General features: G+C 32.2%; 1 protein-coding gene across 3 annotated transcripts in view; it reads right to left on the bottom strand.

Annotated features, from left to right (window-relative positions):
• The window catches only part of LOC126699018 (chloroplast envelope quinone oxidoreductase homolog), an 86,344-nt gene that overhangs the window by 42,953 nt on the left and 20,928 nt on the right, over positions 1–22,463 (bottom strand). The window contains exons 1-4 of one of the 3 annotated variants that reach the window (XM_050396565.1): positions 11,457–11,677; positions 9,517–9,658; positions 8,620–8,711; positions 6,807–7,824 (exon numbers count right to left, since the gene is read on the bottom strand). The exons of 1 other annotated variant lie outside the window; for it this stretch is intronic. In XM_050396565.1, coding sequence (XP_050252522.1) covers positions 7,135–7,824; positions 8,620–8,711; positions 9,517–9,658; positions 11,457–11,522 — 990 coding nt within the window. In that variant the 5' untranslated portion in view covers positions 11,523–11,677 and the 3' untranslated portion in view covers positions 6,807–7,134. Of the gene's footprint in view, positions 1–6,806; positions 7,825–8,619; positions 8,712–9,516; positions 9,659–11,456; positions 11,678–22,463 lie in introns of those variants that run through there. One more of the 3 variants, XM_050396567.1, reaches the window with a different exon arrangement.

Here is a 22,463-nt window from a genome sequence, read left to right as displayed (position 1 = left end):
ATGATTAAGGCATTTTTCTTGCTTCAATAACGCGATAAGTAAAGATTTTTAGATATTAAAGGACAAAGCATATATCAAGATAATTTAGTTGCAGTAAACTTAACACATATATTTGAAATTATAGACATGTATGAAAAGTATTCATAGTGTAAAAAGAGTAAACCCGAAGTATATCAATGAAATTATGTACAAATTATAGATACTTAGGCATGTTTTCTAACAGTTGATAGCCAAAAATAAAAGGCTTTTAAAAATAGAAGATGATATTTTTTGGAGTGTATATTGCTTATCAATAACATAATATGACCATGTTTAAATAAGTTTACAATCAAATTTTGATGTATATTTTAATAGAGTGCCAATTACAGTGTATCAAACACAACTATTAGATTATTTTTCAAGATATTAGATTAGTTTTAAAGTTTTTAATTTTTTTATATGTTTTTATTCTTTGTCAAATTACCTGGCCAATTAGTTATTTGTAATTTTGTTTTATATTTTGGAATATTAATATTGTGTAGTAGTGAAACTTGTTTATTTATTTTAATTTTAGATTTTCAAAGAGTAGACTAGTCTCCTTTGTGTTTGTGCTATTTATTTTGATTAGAAATGTTAGGATTTGTATAATTTAATAATTAACGATCAAGTATTAATTTGTTAACCTGAGCTCTTTCTTGATATGGGTCGTGAATTCAAACCAAGTTATGTATTTCACACCAAGTAATTTGCTACATGATTTACCAAGTCGCAAATAAATATATTTTTTTCAATAAAAAAATTCATGTGAAAAATATGGGTTGACCCAATCCAACCCGCAACCCGATTGACCCGGCTTGTTTTTAACCTACTTAAAATTACTCTTTTATTTATTTATTTATTTATTTTTTACCCGAACCAATTTTCAACCTGAACCTTGCCCGACCCAACCTACCCGTTTGCCACCTCTACTTCTAGTTGACCTAATAATTTGAGTTATTCTAGAATCACAACCAATTACACATCAATTTTCACCACCGCACACCCTTGGTACGATGGTCACTTCACAAGTATAAGTGCTTGTGGAGGGTGGAGGGCAAGGGTTGGGGTTCAAGTCTCCAAGAGAGAGATTTACACATATATACACTTAGATTAGGCTAGAATAGAATTCTATCTTGTATCAAAAAAAAAAAATTACACATCAATTTTCACAACTATTTAATGTGATAGACTGTAATTGGTTGCTTATTATTTTCACATGGGCCCACCATATTTTTTCTACTACTCACAGTTAGCCATATCAAATAGTTGTGAAAATAAATGTAAAACTGATTGTGGTTTTAGAATTTAGTTTCTCATAAATAAGGGGGAACTAATAGACATTTTAAATTGCCAAATACTTCCCTTAAAAAAATAATAATAATAAAAAGTCCCAAAATACTAATTACACTCAGCCCAATAGTGAAAATCCCACTTCCCACCGAGCTAGGATCCCCATGAAATTAGACTCAATTCAAGACAAATTCTTGATCTGGGCTTTAGTAATTCATGAAGAGCCCAAGAAAGAGTGGGAAGAATCCCATTAAATATTGGTTATATCTGAGGTAGAGGGAGTCACACTATGGCTAAGCAAAAGCACCGGCCCAAAGAGAAAAATAAAAGAGTGCAATGAAGAAGATGAAGTTGTTAATACGAATTTGTGAGAGCTTGTTGATAGAGCTCAATTAAAAAATTTTAGTGGGAAAAAAAGCCAAAACAGATGTATAAAAAAAAAAAAAAAACAAACAAACAAATGAGAATTAATAGAAAAAGAAGATAATAACTCAACCAAAAAAAAAAAAAAAAAACAAGAAGAAGAAGAAGAAGACAAATGTTTCCAAAAGGGTGGAACTTTTTGTTCCTCCTTTTCTCTCTAATTTTCTCCTGGTTTTGGCATATTGCATATTGGTGGGCTTGGAGAGAAAACCCTAAGGCCTCACTAGTTTTCTCTCATATTTTCTCCCACAACCAAACACATGAAAATATTATTTTATCTCTACTTTTCTCTTTCACTTTTCCATCTCTCCCAAAATCACCCCAGCCAAACCTAAAACTTAGATAATCCGCCCATAACAGACAAATATGCAGAAATATATCATATGAAAGAAGTTTAAGGGATTTCTACCAAGGGTAGGGCTTAACTTCAGTGCACTCGCACCAACACAATATGAACACGTCAACCATTTCCTTCTAACAACATTAAAAAAAAAAAAAAAAAAAAAAAAAAAAAAAAAAAATGGCAGACGCTTCAAATGCTTCAAAGGATCAAGTTAAGTTTGTACAATTATAAAATTGAACTATGAAATGGACCCATCGATAGTTTTCTCAATATATATATATAGACGATGGGCTAATATATAATGTGCCCTACGTGAGTTGAAGCCATTCGTCTAACTTGGCTTATAATTGAAGTTGCAACCAATCCAAGAGAAGAAGGTAAACTATTTAACCAATCCTTTCTAAACCATTCCGTGGAGACAACTCATTAACTTCACAATTTTGCTTTAAAAATCTTTAAGAGTCTTCAAAGTTCATACACATTCTCTCTATAAAAACCCAATTGGTATGTGCTGCTACTAAAAAACACATGCTATATAGAAGTTGCTCAATCTTTTAATTGAGAAAAAAAGAAGAACGTATAAGCTAGCCATGGCTTTCTATAAGCATATCTTCATTTTGTCTTTGGTTTTAGCATTGCCACTCTCAAGCATGGAAATGAGGCTAGCAGCTCGCCACATTTTGGATGCAACTCCAGCATTCACAAAGCCAAAAATCCCAGCTTTGGTCAAGCCCTCAAACTCAATGCCACAATTGCCAGGCACCCAAAATCCCTCTCGGCGTTTCTGGCACTACACCAAAGGATCCGAGTTCCATGTCTGCCGACTCTGCAGAAAGCCACATTCCCAGCTATCACTAAGGGCCTAATCAACATTGCAGTAACCAATAAGGGTACATTTGGTACACTGTAATAACTTCTGTAATGGAATAGTTATTCATATGTAATATCAATTCGGTCATTTGGTTGCATCTTTACTACATGGATTAGTTATTACATTTAAATAACTATTCTTTAAGTTGAAGAATAGCTATTCCTCTTTAAAATGGATGTAATAGCTATTCCTTAGTGTATATAATAGGTTTTAAAATTAATATATTTCTAAAAATATAAACTTTCCTTATACATCATCTTTTACAAGCTTTCCATATGTAACAACCAAACTTATGAATAGTAATAGTTATTCCATTACAATGTTTTTTATTTCCAGTAATAAAGATTACTATTCCTAATGTAATTTACATTCAGTGTACCAAACGTACCCTAAGTTTGCCAAAAACACATATGCATGCAGTTCTCAAAGAGTCAAAGTGACACTACCTTTCGAAGTCATATATAGTTTACTTCTAAAATAGATGACTCTGGATGTGAGGGAGTGGTACAAGTCCTTCTATCCTTGCATGGTTTGTTGCTATACTATTCGGGTTGTCCCCAGTTAGTGTATGTACACTTGCTACAAATAATTATTCAAATAAAATAAGTCATTTTATGCGCGATATTTTTCATTTCTTGAAAAGTTTTCCTCCATTGTGAATTTGGACCGGATTTGTGAATTTTAGGCCTTTGGGAATTTGACATATGTGTGTATATATATATATATATATATATATAATATATATATATTTTTTGGATGTAAATTACAAAAACCTATCTTAAGATTTGGAGAAGTTGTTCCTCCCTTAAACTTAAAAAAATGACACTTTGGTCTCCAATTATTTGAGATTTTGAAGAAATCAATAAATTAATCATTTTATAATAAAAGTAACATAATATTCTAATTTTTGAAAAAATTCCATTTAACCAAACCTAGCCATAGTTAGTGAAAGATTTTAAGATTAAATATTATTTTTCTTGTCATCAAACCTAAAAAAAAAAAAAAAAAAAACAATTCCTATTGCAACTCCTAGTAGATCTACAGGCCATGTACCTCTAGTAATTCTCTCTTTCCCTCTGAAATTCTTACAGTACTACTACACAAACAATTCACCAATTTTTCAAAATTTAAAATATTCTATTACTAGTATTAACAAAATGATTAATTCATTGATTTCCTTCAAAACTTAAGGGATGGAAGTGTCATTTCCCTTAAGTTAAGGGTCAAAGTATCACTTTCCTAAACTAAAAAGGAAAGTTTTTGCAAGTTACCCTTGTTTATAATATTCAGTTTCCAATTTTAGGCTAGAATTTTTTTTTTTTTTTTGAAAGTATATTTTATAGACTCAATGTGATTGATAGGAAAATTCAAGCATACTTAGGCCCAAACTAAAAAAGATCAAACATAAGGCCCAATAACACTAAAAGAGCCCAACAAGAAGGCTAGAAATTGATTGGCCCTAATTAAATTGAATTGCCCCAATTTACACCCTTTTGACTTGGGGCCCACTTCACTTGTTCAGTGTCAACGTAAACAGGGATGACAAAAATTCCCCGGCCAAAATGGCCCATTAGCATTAATTTTTGAAATATTTAGCAACAGAGCACTGTTTCGGAAATAATTAGGGAAATACCACTTTTTCTGGTACTCGAGCATGGTGAGCTCGAGTACCATCTTTTCATTGGTCAAACATCTTCTCAAAAAAAAAAAAAAACGCCACTATAGGGCCCGAAAACGTCACTATAGGGATTAAAAACGCCACTATAGGGCCCCTTGAACCCGTTATGGGGACTTATAAAAAATTTTGCAGGAAAACGCCGCTATAGGGCCAAAAACGTCACTATAGGGCTTAAAAACGCCACTATAGGGCCCCTTGAACCTGTTATGGGGACTTATAAAAAAAATTTTGCAGGAAAACGCCGCTATAGGGCCCGAAAACGTCACTACGGGCCCCTTAACCTGGTATGGGGGCTTAAAAACGCCGCTATAGGGCCCGAAAACGTCACTATAGGGCTTAAAAACGCCACTATAGGGCTCCTTGAATATGGGGCGACGGTGGATTAAAAAAACATGGTACTCGAGCTCACCAAGCTCGAGTACCAGAAAAAGTGGTATTTCCCTAATTATTTCCGAAACAGTGCTCTGTTACTAAATATTTCAAAAATTAATGCTAATGGGCCATTTTGGCCAAAATTCCCCTTAACCTGCAATGCTCCGAATGTGTGTGTATATATATATGTTTTTTGTTTAATAAATATTTAAAATATATATAATTTATTTTTTTATACCTATCCTCTTGTAATAAATTTTTGTACATATTCTATTGCCATCCCCAAAACATTTTTTTTCCCCTTTCCTTTTGCACTCTTGTTGTTGTTATTTTCATTTCTCTTTCATATTTATCTCATTAATGTTAAAACCACTTCATTTGGAATGGTAAAGTACCTCAACCTGCCCCCTTGCCTTCTGACCTGTCTCACTCCCATCCCAAAGTGATCTTGCTTTGTCCGTGGCCATTCCTAAATTTGTAAATATTCAATTTTAGGCCCCTTTTTTTTTTGTTGAAAATATATATTTTCTAGGTTGATTAGAGAACTAGCATTAGGGGGTGTAAACACCTCCTAGTTGCTATTTTACAACTCAAGACACTCAAAACCCACTTCATCTAGGTTATATACCTAAAAAAATTTGTAACCTTGCTAAGGTTGCATATATGCAACCTTACTGTTCATGGGTTGTAAAGAGAAAAAAAAAAAAAAAATAATCTTGTAGTTATGTGTGAAGAGAAAAAGATAGTGGGAGGAAAGAGAGAGAAGATTACTTTTTATTATTTTATTAGGTAGTTTATATTATTTATTGGGTTGTATGTAAAAATAAGAGCTTGGATGTTGGATGAATTGTAAAATGAGTTGGTAAAATAGATAAAGTGGTGTTTGAAGATGCAAAAATATATATATATATATATATTTACATCCTCAGATGCTAGTGCTCTTATAATTGATCGCAAAATTCAGATCTGGATTTAATTTTAGAAACTTTAAGTCCAACTTTATATGAAACAATAAAAGGCCGACAACACTAAAAGAGCCCAACAAGAATGCTCGAAATTGACTGGCCCTGATTGAACATTAACTCGCAATACTGTATAGTGTACAAGGTTTTTTTTTTTTTTTTTTTTTTTGTTATATTTGATGATTTTTTTTCTTTGATGAATCTGTTCACAGGTTTTCTACATACCGAATGTGTGTGTATATATATGTTTTGGTTTTGTTTTTTTTATTTTTTTTATTTTTTTTTAAGAAACGATATATATATTTTAGTTAAACATATAATTTAAAATTATATATATTATTCTATGATTTATATTTTGTACATATTATATCTCAAAACACTTTTTATTTTTTTATTTTAACAATCATGATTACTTTCATTTCTACCTCATTAATGCGAAGCCACCTCATTTAGGATGACAAAATACCTCCAACCTACCCTCTTGTCATCTAACTAGTCTCGCTCTTGCCCTGAAGTGAGGAGGGGCAAGGACAAGCTAGGCACCTATAATCCAAACCCCACCTTGTTAGTTGCCAAAGTTTTTGTACTACCACAAAAAATACACAATTTTTGCCATAATTTTTCTAGACTATGATTACTTGTCACTTTCACATGAACCTAATAATTTTTTTTTTCCAATCACAGTCAACTACATAAGGTAGTTGTGGAAAAAATTGTGCATTTTTTCTAGTACTTTATTTTGCCATCCCCAGGCTAAATTAAGCTAAAAAACTAACAATTCGGTTTGGTCTAGAAAAATCCCTAACCCTAACCCAACAACACCGACCGAACACACTTGCTCATCTCCACTGAGGCCAGAATTGCAATTTTTCTTTTTCTATAAATTGAGTATTAATTCTACAAATGTTCTCATAGTTTGAAATAGTATCCTTATTCCCAGCAATGAATCTCTGGGAGCAACATCTGCTTTTAAGAACAAACATGACCAAAACGAAAAGATGGATAAGAAACCCAAACATCAACGTTTACAATATTGAACTCAAAGCAACATACAAGACAGATTACACATAATAAAATGCAATAGTGTACTTAAACACATTTATGTGGCCCTTGAACAACATTTTAGACACAACCTTTCAGCAACTAATTGAGGCATTTATGTGATATGTTTTATTGCCTAAGGCTCCAGAATGATCTTCCCAAAAATTTTGTTTTCAGCATTCTTTGCCCAAGCATCTTCAAAATTGCTCAACGAGTACTTAGAGTCAATCACTGTCTTCACCTTCCCTTCCTTGACTAACTTGACAAGAAAATCCATATTCTCAGCCTTGCAACTAAAGAGAACTGGAATTAGCAGCTTCTTTGTGAAAGTAAGTTTCTTTAGAGCATAAGCCTTAACGGAACTAGGTGTAGGCTTTGCATCAAATATCTTTCCATTTGAAGCCAAATGGGGCTCAAAAGTTGACCAAGAAGTTGGTCCTCCACAGTGAATCACTATGTCATATTTCTTACCAGATGGGCTTTTCAGAGCTTGCCCATCTGGGGTGGTTTGGTCAACAACCTCATCAGCACCTAAGCTCTTGGCAAGGTCAATGTGTTCAGGTGCACAGGTTGCTGTAACATGTGCATTTCCAAGCTTCGCTAGTTGAATTGCATAGTTACCAACACTTTCTGAGCCATTAGTGATGAGAATGTTTGTGGGCTTTCCGGTTCCATCAAGCTTGAGACCCGCAGAGTCGGTGAGTGCTTGGTGAGCCATCAGACCAGCAGACGGTATGCCTGCACCTTCAGCTGCCGAAACTTCTAATGGCCTAATTACTGTCAAGTTCGCCTTAGCCACAGCAAACTCAGCTAGTCCACCTCCATTCTGTCAATGTATAAAATGCAAAGATGGATGTACTTGAATCAATAACTAAGGTGTGTGTATGGTGCTGGTGAAGCATATAATCATCAAGATAAATATAAATTCAGCACAATTGGATTTGCTAATATGCATGCATATGCAATTTCCCAACATTTCATATATTCCCTAAAGCTCAGATAATTCACCCATAACAGAAAATGATGTATAAATTAAAATCTTCTGCCTTATTTTTAGTGTTTCACTTTATGTTCTACCAATTATAATATATCACATGTCATTTTTTATAGATTTAATTCATTTTAAACTTTGGTTATATTATAAAAAAAGAAAGTAAAAAACATGTCATGACAAGTTCAGGTTGGTATGTAAAGCATAATATTTAATACTAAAAGTAGAATATAGAATCTTATCCGACATGTATATTTTTTGTAAAACTTCTAAGTTGTAACATTCACTATTCATTTTATAGGTAATCCACGTCATGAGATTTTTTTTTAAAATTGTTTTATTCTATAGTTTCCTCTTTTTAATTGGAAACTACACGTCATGAAGTAGAGGTCATTATTATGAATTTTCCCACACCCTTTCCCTTTAGCCCATAAGAACAATCTTAGAAATTAAGAATAAAATCTCTTATTAACAAGAAAACTTCTTGCACATAATGTGTTACAAACTTTTATTTTTAAAATTGAAAACATAACTTAAAGTCACATTTTCAGTTTATAATTAAAGTAACACACTGCGTTAAATAAACAATACCCATTAACAAAATTAGTGAAACAAGTATGAGGACTTAACAGCAAAACCAAGCATAGCTATGACTTTGTCACCAGGTTTGACATTTTTGACTCCTGATCCAACGTCAACGACCTCTCCTCCAATATCAGTACCTGTTCCAACAAAGAATATCTTGATCAATAATAAAAAATTAAAAATTAAAAAATAAATTTTATTTAAAAAAAAAAAAAAAACATTTGAATCAACTTATATATATAATTGAATAATTTTGCAATGCTCCAGAAAATTTAGAACACACAATTAACTATCATGAAACTCGGACATTCAATTGAATAAATTTAATATACAAGAAACAAATCTAATTTTTTAGGCTAATACTCCTAATCAGTATTTGATGGTCATAAGTAAGTCAAATAAATTACCATTTATCCAAAACTTAAAAATTTTGGAAAGTAGAAAACTTATAATCATGTAAATATTATTCTAGCATTTTCTTCATATGTGAGTTCAAGATTTCTCTTCAATGAGCAGGTCGAAATACAATATGGCCTGTTTTGATATATAATAATTACCCTTTCGCCTTAAAGACTCGAGTTGATAAGAAGTGAGAACAAAATTGTGTAATTATTTGTTCTAACAAAGTCAGTGTTAGAATTCAACATAACAACACAAACTAAAACTTTAAACTGAGAGAAAACTTGAACCTATAGACGTAAATGAATGTATGGAAACACATCACCTATTATGATAATGGTTAAATAGTTACATTTAATTTTTTTTTTTCTTACTTACTTAAACTTTTAGAACAAATTATAATTTATTATTGTATCAGAGAAAGTAATTTGAACTCAAATAATAATGGTTGATTAAATTCACCATAGCATAACAGTTTAATCCTATGAGCTCTGAGATACATAGTAAAATCTAGGTAAATGAATAAAAAAAACAAAAAAATACCAGGTATATGAGGTAATTCACGAGGAAACATAGGCTTCACACCGCCCTGCTGAATCATCCAATCAATAGGACTAATACTGGCTGCTTCCACTTTAATCAAAACCTCATCTTTTTTTGGAGTGGGAACTGGGACTTCAACATACTGCACCAGCAATTAAATAATTAGTAAATTAATTGCAATAAAAGTTATATTTTTGTACATTTTTAAGTTTATTTTGATGGACTCATACCCAAAAAACAAAAACAAAATTCCCTCACTTTTTAACCAAGCAGTAAAGCAGACCCAAAACTTACTAAAATGCGCTAATTAATATAGCTTATTATGTAATGCTTTATTGCTCTTGAAAAAAGAGGAGCAAAATGAAAGTGGCAAGCTCAATGATACAATGTTTCATCAACTCTGCCTTGAAACATTGACTAGTTCTTTAGTTCAAAGGCTTAACCTTAATCAGTCTTCCACTTGATCCTTTCTCAAATTTCAAAAGTGATCTTCAACTTCAACTATAACGTCGAAACATTGCATGTCTTTACTTGAAATTAAGATGAACCATGAAACAAGTAACCAACAAACTAGCAAAGTTTCCAAACCTCCCTTGTGATCAAAAAAGAGAAATTTCAGTGTGTGCACATGGGTATGCACGTTTCCAGCTACTCAATGAATGAATATGGTGACAAGGAAAAACAAAAAAAAGTCAAATCCTCCAAATTGGGTGACAATAAAACTGAAAACATGATAAACGTTTTTATCATAAAATTAATCATTTTAAACTGTGACGATGAAATAATGAATTTAATTATTTAATCTAACACTCTTCATTCATATGTGTGAGTTTAAACTATCATTGTTAATTAGGACCTAACATGTGGTGATTTTTTAGTGTCTGTTTAGCAAAAATTATTTTAATTTGCTAACTTATTTTACTATTCAGTTTAGTTTTGCTACTGTTCATGGATTTTACTGCACTTTTTGATACTATTTATAAGTCTCATTATATTATTTCAGCTAACTTTAACCTTTATCTACAATACTTTTAGCAAAAAATTTTAAGTTTCAACAAAATAAGCAGATCTTAAACGGACCCTTAAAATGAATGTTAGGTGGAAATAGAATTGGAACTGATAACTTCTTTCTATGACACTATAATAAATTGCTAATTGTCCAAAAAATGATAAAGTTAATCTAATCCAACACATTTTCCTCCATTACATTCTTTTTCTGGAAAAAAAAAAAAAAAAAAGCACAAACTAAGGGCCCGTTTGGTTATAGAGTTCAAAAATGATTGTTTAAAAAGATGTGAAAATTGTAGTTTAAAAAGTGTTATTGAAATATATGTTTTTAGTGTTTATAAAACAAAAAAATGTGTTTGGTATCATGGTTTAAATAACATGTTTCAGTGTTCAAAAACATAAAATATGTGTTTGGTATGTGTGTGTTAGATGGTAAAAAAAAGCTGAATAAAGTACAAAATAAATATTTTTTAAATCAGCAAAGTACAAAAAAAATATAAAATATTGTTTAAAAGCTGACCGGTACTGTTCACTGTGTGTGAAAAAGCTGACCGGTACTGTTCACCTTAATTACGAAAATGCCACTCAGCAATGTTTTTTGTTGTTCAAAATCACTCCCAAGCTGATTTCAAAAACTATTGTTTGAAACATATGTTTTGAGCAATATTTTTTAAACAATACTTTTTGAAATCAATGACCAAACATACTTTTTTTGTTTTTGAACAATATTGTTTAGTGTTTAAACACTAAACAATATGTTTTGAAATCAATAACCAAACACCCTCTAAACCTTGCATCACTGAAAGTTCTTTGTCAGCCATTACAAGACATTAACATAAAAATTTTCAAACTTTGAATTTGAAAGAACCTCAAACAAAACTTATAAATAATAGAGAGAGAAGGAAAATTAAAGAAATGGATATGGAAGTAACCTTCAAATCACTGGGACCTCCACCACAATTAGTGTAATGAACTGCGTGCATAAGCTTGCCTGCCATACTCTCTCTGTTTACAGAAGAAAAGCTTAACGTGAGTTTGTGTGTGTGTGTGTGTATGTGTGAGGTAGGACAAGAAGAGGACTAGATAATAGAGGTTCTCTATTCAAAATTTTTGGGGTGGCTTTATAGTAGAGCGAGAACTTCGGGTAAAAATGGTGAATTGGTGATAGTAAAATTGAGTAAACTAGGATTATTGGATTTTCTTATATAATAACTCCACGCCATTGACTTTGGACTGAGTAGTGTGCAAAAAATGTAATATTGTCCTAATGAGAAGTTCTAGAATGACCATCACAGCAGCTGTGAAACCTAAGAGAATAAGTATTGACATGAAATGAGCCGTAAGATATTAAGATATCAATACATCTAAGAAGACTCTCAATTTTATTATCTGTAAATAATTACTCAACATTTTTCTGTCCACCTACGGATGCTCTAAAGACATTAATTTAAAGAATATTGTTAAAAACTTTTTATTGGAAAAAAACAATTAACTATTTTGATGATTTTTTATGTTTCTACTAAAAATAGTGTTAAAACTTTTCTAAAATGGTTTATTAATAATTATCACAAAGGCACTGTTAACGGAACTATTTTATAAAATTACCACCTTTTCTTTTCACCATTCCCAATCAATCACTTCAACAAGTTTTGATTGAGTGAAAAAATGGGGAAATCTGCAGTACTATTGATATCAAATAGCTGTTAATTTAATCCCTCTCTATCTCTCTTTTAATTTTTTATTAAATTGCTTAATCAGCTAACATATGCTACCACACCGGCTATGATCCAAAGAGCCACTAGAGGACACGATCTTCAATGATTATTTGTGCATGTTGTTTTTTTGATGAACAACTTTGTGCATGTTGTTAAGCCATTGACATTTTCATTTAGACTTAGTGTGCGTTTGGATTTGGATGAAAATTATAAATTATTGTGCTATTTAATTTATTTTTGCTACTATTTATGGATCCTACTGCACTTTTTGGTACTATTCATGAGCCCTACTGTACTATTTCAACTAACTTCTATCTTTATTTACAGTACTTTCAACAAAAAGTTTTAAGTTTCAGTAAAATAAGTGGTATTCAAACAAACTCCTAGCAAGCAATCAAGTTGTGTGTTTAGAAAAATAAAATTAGGTAAGGTTACCGGTCATTTTAGATTCGGATAGAAAGGGATTGTTCAACAAGTGATTTTTGGATCCCAAACTATGTCACAACCTTGAGGTGATATAGTATGAGTAGTTGTCTATCACTTACACAATAAACCCATAATTTTTTATCCACCACTCGCACTCTACCACATCATATTTGTGACAAAAAAGAGCAAAATAATTTGTAATTAATCCCAGAAAAAATTGGTTGGGTTTAAGTTGATCTCTTTGAGTTCAAATGGGATAACATATTTTTCTTTTATAAAATGATGAATTGGCATGGTTTTACAATCTTGGTATTCATTTTTTATGTGGAGGAGATTGTCTAACTTGATTTTCCGCCTTGAGGGTTTGGTTTGGACTAGCCCACTGTGCATGAACAACCCACCTAATTTGAACACTACATGACTATCCCCGGTACACTAGCGGGGAGAGGAACATTAATGATATATTATTGTGGCAAAAAGTGTGAAATAATTTGTAATTAATCCTAGCATAATTGGTTGCGTTTAAGTTGATCTCTTTGAGTTCAAATGGGATAACGTATTTTTCTTTTATAAAATGATGAACTAGCATGGTTTTACAATCTTGGTATTCATTTTTTATGCAGAGGAGATTGTCTAACTTGATTTTCCGCCTAGAGGGTTTGGTTTGGACTAGCCCCCTGTGCATGAACAACCCACCTAATTTGGATACTACATGACTATCCCCGGTACACTAGCAATGAGAGGAACATTAATGATATATTATTGTGGCAAAAAAGTGTGAAATAATTTGTAATTAATCCTAGAATAATTGATTGGGTTTAACCTACTCTACTCCACTTTACTCTCCTTTAAACCAAATGGGTTTTAAGTGAGCTCGTGGCACTACTATTAGCATAAAAATCAGACAATTAAAACACAAGCTACATTCACATAAAACAATAGACAAAAGTCAAGATCCTTGCCCATGACTAGAGTATGCCAAAATCAATGCCCATTAAAGAGTAACATGTGCGATTGTCAAGTTTTATAAATGTACAGTTTTTCCACCAAAACGAGGTACGAAAAATCGCTATTCTAAAAGAGAGATTTTCCTTTAATAAGGTCTCTAACTAAAGCATTAGTAGCCTTTAGAATTACACATCGGTGTCAGCAAGATTCACTTTCTCATGTCTTGTATGTACTCCACCATTAGGTGTCGGTTTCCAGGTTAGCCATTCACGTGACCCCTTATTCATCAATTGGCACTAAGCCACCATCAATTCCCTAGAGTGAAAGCTCACATGGCTTAGACCACCCAATAAAGGATGTCAAACACCCTTGGGTCTCCACAAGCAATGGATTTACTTCCATGTGACATGGTGGTTAAATATATTTGATACATGGTATTCTAGTCACGGCTGGTTTGATATAGTTTGACGCCTAAGGCAGTAAATTTAAATGATCCTTTTATAATGAAATATCAATTAAATAAATTTATTCAATATTAACCAAAATAAGGTTAATTCGATAAATTGAATTCCTAATTTGATGAATTAATTAACCAAACCAAGATTAATATTATATAGAGAATCAAATATATATATATATATATATCATAGTTCAAGCATAAAACTTCTCAAACTAACTATTCAGAGAGGGACAGAGATTGCTCAATGTATAGCCAAATAAGAGATTAGTGGGTGACTAATGTTAACAACTTACCATGTAGAATACTAGTTTATGAAAATTAAAATTTTAAGTAATTCAAAAAAATTAATTATCATTGATGACTCGAGATATTTACAAACTTTTATTTTTCAAATAGTTCAGGTTTCAATTGGTCTATGTTAGGCATGGTTCTGTGTGCTTGTATGATGGTATATTGTATACTGTGTGCTTGTATGTCGGTATATGGTAGTATTGAAAAGGCTATGGTAGTATTGGTAGTGTAAGTAGTATAAGTGCATAAGGCCTATATCAGTAAGTGCATAAGTGCCTATATCTGGTACATGTATGTGACAGACTTGTAGTGTATAGTGTAAAGGGGGAATTGTGATGTCATGGGTTAAACGAGTTAGTTAGTCAATCCAGGATAGTTAGAAGTTAGTTAGAGGACTGTGATGTCATTGACAGCTGGAAGTTGGTGTATAAGAGGAGAGGCTATTGTGTACTGAAAAGGCAAGCAAATACAATCTGAAGCCAATTCTTTTTCCTCTCTCTTTCTTTGTTTCCCTTTCTCTTTCTCTGTTTCTTTTTCCTCAATTCTATATTTAATGCCATTCAAATATAATGGTCTTAAAGAAAACAATTAAGACTTTTATTTTATTGCATGCAAACAAATTGAAAGATGATGATTAAGGCATTTTTCTTGCTTCAATAACGCGATAAGTAAAGATTTTTAGATATTAAAGGACAAAGCACATATCAAGATAATCTAGTTGCAATAAACTTACATATATTTGAAATTATAAACATGTATGAGAAGTATTCATAGTGTAAAAAGAGTAAACCCGAAGTATATCAATGAAATTATGTACAAATTATAGATACTATTAGGCATGTTTTTCTAACAGTTGATAGCCAAAATAAAAGGCTTTTAAAAATATAAGATGATATTTTTTGGAGTGTATATTGCTTATCAATAACATAATATGACCATGTTTAAATAAGTTTACAATCAAATTTTGATGTATATTTTAGTAGAGTGCCAATTATAATGTATCAAACACAACTATTAGATTATTTTTCAAGATATTAGATTAGTTTTCAAGTTTTTAATTTTTTTTATATGTTTTTATTCTTTGTCAAATTAGCTGGCCAATTAATTATTTGTAATTTTGTTTTATATTTTGGAATATTGATATTGTGTAGTAGTGAAACTTGTTTATTTATTTTAATTTTAGATTTTCAAAGAGTAGACTAGTCTCCTTTGTGTTTGTGCTATTTATTTTGATTACAAATGTTAGGATTTGTATAATTTAATAATTAATGATCAAGTATTAATTTGTTAACCCAAGCTCTTTCTTGATATGGGTCGTGAATACAAACCAAGATATGTATTTCACACTAAGTAATTTGTTGCATGATTTACCAAGTCGCAAATACATATTTTAAAAAAAAAATAAAAAAATTCATGTGAAAAATATGGGTTGACCCGATCCAACCTGCAACCCAATTGACCTGGCTTGTTTTTAACTTGCTTAAAATTACTCTTTTATATATATATATATATATATATATATATATTTTACCTGGACCAATTTTCAACCTGAACCTTGCCCAACCCAACCTGCCCGTTTGCCACTTCTACTTCTAGTTGACCTAATAATTTGAGTTATTCTAGAACCACAACCAATTACACTTCAATTTTCACCACCGCACACCTTTGGTGCGATGGTCACTCCATAAGTATAAGTGCTTGTAGAGTGTGGAGGGTAAGGGCTAAGGTTCAAGTCTCCAGGAGGGAGATTCACACACATATACACTTAGATTAGGCTAGAGTAGAATTCTATCTTGTATTAAAAAAAAAAAAATTACACATCAATTTTCACAACTATTTAACATGATAGACTGTAATTGGTTGCTTATTATTTTCACATGGACCCACCCCATTTTTTTTTCTACTCACAGTTAGCCATATCAAATAGTTGTGAAAAGAAATGTAAAACTGATTGTGGTTTTAGAATTTATTTTCTCATAAATAAGGGGGAACTAATAGACATTTTAAGTCGCCAAATACTTCCCATAAAAAAATAATAATAATAAAAAGTCCCAAAATACTAATTACACTCAGCCCAATAGTGAAAATCCCACTTCCCACCGAGCCAGGATCCCCATGAAATTAGACTCAGTCAAGACAAATTCTTGATTTGGACTTTAGTAATTCATGAAGAGCCCAAGAAAGAGTGGGAAAAATCCCATTAAATATTGGTTATATCAGAGGTAGAGGGAGTCACACTATGGCTAAGCAAAAGCACCGGCCCAAAGAGAAAAATAAAAGAGTGCAATGAAGAAGATAAAGTTGTTAATACGAATTTGTGAAAGCTTGTTGACAAAGCTCAATTAAAAAATTTTAGTGGGAAAAAAGCCAAAACAGATGAATAAAAAAAAAAAAACAAATGAGAATTAATAGAAAAAGAAGATAATAACTAAACCAAAAAAAAAAAAAAAAAAAAAAAAAAAAAAAAAAAAAAAAAAAAGAAGGAGACAAATGTTTCCAAAAGGGTGGAACTTTTTGTTCTTCCTTTTCTCTCTAATTTTCTCCTGATATTGGCATATTGCATATTGGTGGGCTTGGAGAGAAAACCCTAAGACCTCACTAGTTTTCTCTCATATTTTCTCCCACAACCAAACACATGAAAATATTATTTTATCTCTGCCTTTCTCTTTCACTTTTCCATCTCTCCCAAAATCACCCCAGCCAAACCTAAAACTCGGATAATCCGCCCATAACAGACAAATATGCAGAAATATATCATATGAAAGAAGTTTAAGGGATTTCTACCAAGGGTAAGGCTTAACTTCAGTGCACTCGTGCCGACACGATATGAACATGTCAACCATTTCCTTCTAACAACATTAAATAAATAAAAAGAAGAAGAAGAAGAAAAGTTGGCGGAAATGGACCCATCGATAGTTTTCTCAATAAATAAATAAATAAATAAATAAATATATATATATATATATATATATATATATAGACGATGGGCTAATATATAATGTGCCCTACGTGAGTTGAAGCCATTCGTCTAACTTGGCTTATAATTGAAGTTGCAACCAATCCAAGAGAAGAAGGTAAACTATTTAACCAATCCTTTCTAAACCATTCCGTGGAGACAACTCATTAACTTCACAACTTTGCTTAAAATTTTTTTAAGAGTCTTCAAAGTTCATACACATTTTCTCAATAAAAACCCAATTGGTATGTGCTGCTAATCAAAAACACATGCTATATAGAAGTTGCTCAATCTTTTAATTGAGAAAAAAAGAAGAAGGTATAAGCTAGCCATGGATTTCTATAAGCATATCTTCATTTTGTCTTTGGTTTTAGCATTGCCACTCTCAAGCATGGAAATGAGGCTTGCAGCTCGCCACATTTTGGATGCTACTCCAGCATTGACAAAGCCAAAAATCCCAGCTTTGGTCAAGCCCTCAAACTCAATGTCACAATTGCCAAGCACCCAAAATCCCTCTCGGCGTTTCTGGCACACCAAAGGATCCGAGTTCCATGTCTGCCGACTCTGCAGAAAGCCACATTACCAGCAATCACTAAGGGCCTAATCAAAATTGCAGTAACCAATAAGTTTGCCAAACACATATGCATGCACTTCTAAAAGTGTCACTACCTTTCGATGTCATATATAGTTTACTTCTAAAATAAATGACTCTTTGGATGTGAGGGAGTAGTACAAGTCCTTCGATCCTTGCATGGTTTGTTGCTATACTATTTGGGTTGTCCCCAGTTAGTGTATGCACACTTGCTACAAATAATTATTCAAATAAAATAAGTCATTTTATGCACAATATTTTTCATTTCTTGAAAAGTTTTCCTCCATTGTGAATTTGGACTGGATTTGTGAATTTTAGGCCTTTGAGAATTTGACATATATATATATAATATTTTTTTTTGGGTGTAAATTACAAAAACCTATCTTAAGATTTGGAGAAGTTGTTCCTAGAAAAATGACACTCTAGTCTCCGGTTATTTGAGATTTTGAAGAAATCAATAAATTAATCATTTTATAATAACAGTAACGTAATATTATAATTTTTGAAAAAATTCCATTTAACCAAACCTAACCATAGTTGGTGAAAGATTTTAAGATTAAATATTATTTTTCTTGTCATCAAACTTTAAAAAAAAAAAAAAAAAACACTTTGTGGAGCCAAAAAAAAAAAAACACAATTCCTATTGCAACTCCTAGTAGATCTACAGGCCATCTACCTCTAGCAATTCTCTCTTTCCCCCTGAAATTCTTACAGTACTACTACACAAACAATTCACCAATTTTTCAAAATTTAAAATATTCTATTACTAGTATTAACAAAACGATTAATTCATTGATTTCCTTCAAAACTTAAGGGATGGAAGTGTCATTTCCATTAAGTTGAGGGTCAAAGTAACTTTCCTAAACTACAAAGGAAAGTTTTTGTAAGTTACCCTTGTTTATAATATTCAGTTTCCAATTTAAGGCTAGAATTTTTTTTTTCTTTGAAAGTATATTTTATAGACTCAATGTGATTGATAGGAAAATTCAAGAAAATTTAGGACCAAACTAAAAAAAGATCAAACAATAAAAGGCCCAATAACACTAAAAGATCCCAACAAGAAGGCTAGAAATTGATTGGCCCTAATTAAATTGAATTGCCCCAATTTAGACCCTTTTGACTTGGGCCCACTTCACTTGTTCGGTGTCAAGGTAAACAGGGATGACAAAAATTCCCCTTAACTTGCAATGCTCCGAATGTGTGTGTATATATATATGTTTTTTGTTTAATAAATATTTAAAATATATATATAATTTATTTTTTTTATACCTATCCTCTTGTAATAAATTTTTGTACAAATTCTATTGCCATCCCCAAAACTTTTTTTTTTCCTTTCCTTTTGCACTCTCGTTGTTGTTATTTTTATTTCACTTTCATATCTATCTCATTAATGTTAAAACCACTTCATTTGGAATGGTAAAGTACCTTCAACCTGCCCCCTTGCCTTCTGACCTGTCTCGCTCCCATCCCAAAGAGATCTTGTTTTGTCCATTGCATTCCTAAATTTGTAAATATTTAATTTTCAATTTTAGGCCCCTTCTTTTGTTGAAAATATATATTTTCTAGGTTGATTAGAGTACTTGCATTGAGGGGTGTAAACACCCCCTAGTTGCTATTTTACAACTCAAGACACTCAAAACCCACTTCATTTGAGTTTATATACTTAAAAAAATTTGTAACCTTGCAAAGGTTGCATATATGCAACCTTACTGTTCATCGGTTGTAAAGAAAAAAGAAATTTAATCTTGTGGTTGTGTGTGAAGAGAAAAAGATAGTGGGAGGAAAGAGAGAGAAGGTTACTTTTTATTATTTTATTAGGTAGTTTTTTTTTTTTAGAAGAATTTTATTAGGTAGTTTATATTATTTATTGGGTTGTATGAAAAAATAAGAGCTGAGATGTTGGATGAATTGTAAAATGAGTTGGTAAAATAGATAAAGTGGTGTTTGAAGATGTAAAATATATATATATATATATATATATATTTACATCCTCAAATGCTAGTGCTCTTATAATTGATCGCAAAATTCAGATCTGGATTTAATTTTAGAAACTTTAAGTTCAAATTTATATGAAACAATAAAAGGCCAACAACACTAAAAGAGCCCAACAAGAAGGCTGGAAATTGACTGGCCTTGATTGAACACTAACTTGCAGCACTGTATAGTGTATAAGGTTTTTTTTTTTTTTTTTGATTTTTTTTTTCTTGGATGAATCTGTACACGGGTTTTCTATATCCTTAATGTATAAGGTAGGGATACCAGTCATTTTTCTTTTATAAAATGATGAACTGGCATGGTTTTACAATCTTGGTATTCATTTTTTATGCGGAGGAGATTGTCTAACTTGATTTTCCACCTAGAGGGTTTGGTTTGGACTTGCGCACTGTGCATGAACAACCCACCTAATTTGAACACTACATGACTATCCCCGGTACACTAGCGATTAGAGCAACATTAATGATATATTATTGTGGCAAAAAAGTGTGAAATAATTTGTAATTAATCCTAGAATAATTGGTTGGGTTTAAGTTGATCTCTTTGAGTTCAAATGGGTTAACATATTTTTCTTTTATAAAATGATGAACTGACATGGTTTTACAATCTTGGTATTCATTTTTTATGTGGAGGAGATTGTCTAACTTGATCTTCTGCCTAGAAGGTTTGTTTTGGACTAGTCCACTGTGCATGAACAACCCACCTAATTTGAACACTACATGACTATCCCTAGTGCACTAGTGATGAGAGGCACATTAATGATATATTATTGTGGCAAAAAAGTGTGAAATAATTTGTAATTAATCCTAGAATAATTGGTCGGGTTTAAGTTGATCTCTTTGAGCTCAAATGGGATAAAATATTTTTCTTTTATAAAATTATGAATTGGCATGGATTTACAATCTTGGTATTCATTTTTTATGCGGAGGAGATTGTCTAACTTGATTTTCTGCCTAGAAGGTTTGGTTTGGACTTAGCCTACTGTGCATAAACAACCCACCTAATTTGAACACAAGAACACTACACAACTATCCCCGATACAGTAGCGATGAGACTTAAGAGGAATATCAAAGTTAAGATCCAACAAGCAATGGTTTGTTTGGATTGAAAGGGAGGGGGGAAGTGTAGAGTAGAGTACGTAGAGTAGATCTGGCCAAAATTAACTAATTTTCAGACTACTTTACACCCCTCTATCCAAATTGGTCCTAAGTGAGCTCATGGTACTACTACTAGCATAAAAGTCAGACAATTAAAACACAAGGTACATTAACATGAAACAATAGACAAAAGTCAAGATCCTTGCCCATGACTAGAGTGTTACCCCAATCTAACCCGTGATGCCAAAATCAATGCCCATTAAAGAGTAACATGTGCAATCCTAGCACAGATGAAATCCTAGCCTGCAAAGATAGTTGTTGTAGGAACAAAACTATTAGTGTTCTTTCTAAGCAAGAAGAGCTGCTCTTAGATCTCATAGAACAGATCGAAGACCCAGTTACCAAAGCTCAAAAACTCAGTGAGTTTCACAAAACCCTAGTTAAGGAAGCCAGCACATCCAAACCTAGGATCCAGGAACCCAAAGTTGATTTGGAGAAAATCTACAATAGGTTTACCAAATCCAAGAAAGAGATAACCATCCAAGATCTCCAGAAAGAGATTAAGGATACCAAATCAGAAGTGAGAATCCTTAAGCAAGAATTAACCATCCTTAGGGTTGATCACAATCTCATAGACCAGAGAGTCAAACAGTTAGAAAGCAATTCTCATCAAGGCAATGAGGAAGGCACCTCATTACAGAACCCTTCTGATGGAGAAATAGATGAAACAGTTAACCCTACTGCAGATATAGGACAAGAACCAACCAATGAAGCATTCTTGCATACCATCAGTAGAATTAACTTCCAAAAATGGCACTCTAAAGTCAAGATTGTTATCAGCAAAGATTTTGAATTTGAAGTAGTAGCCTTAATAGATTCAGGTGCTGATCTTAATTGCATTCAAGAAGGAATCATTCCCTCTAAATACTTCCGGAAAACCAGAGAAAGGTTAACTTCCGCAAGTGGAGGAAAAATGCAGATTGAATTCAAGATCCCAAAAGCACATATTTGTCAAGACAATGCGTGTTTTAAAACCACATTTGTTCTTGTCAAAAATATGACAGATAAGGTCATCCTAGGAAACCCTTTTATGTGTCTATTGTATCCTTTCATCACGGATAGTGAAGGAATCACTACCCATCTTTTTAGCCAACCAGTTAGGTTTAAGTTTCTTAGGAGCCCAGAACCTAAAGACATTAATAGTCTCTAGGGCGTCTCTATCTCCAGGGCCCTTAACCTCATCAATGCCAAAACCCAACACCTTATGTACCTTAGCAATGAACTAAGTTACAAAAGAGTTGATGAACAATTAGCATGTAAAAGCCACCAAGCAGAGATCAGAAAGTTTGAAGAAAAACTTAAGCAGGAGGTCTGTTTTGATCTTCCCACGGCCTTTTGGCATAGGAAAAGGCACGAGGTTGCCCTCCCTTATGTCAAGGATTTCCATGAAAAGAACATC

This window comes from Quercus robur, chromosome 9 (assembly GCF_932294415.1).
Source record: "Quercus robur chromosome 9, dhQueRobu3.1, whole genome shotgun sequence".
Taxonomy (NCBI): domain Eukaryota; kingdom Viridiplantae; phylum Streptophyta; class Magnoliopsida; order Fagales; family Fagaceae; genus Quercus; species Quercus robur.
This window is presented reverse-complemented; position numbering and strand designations above follow the sequence as displayed.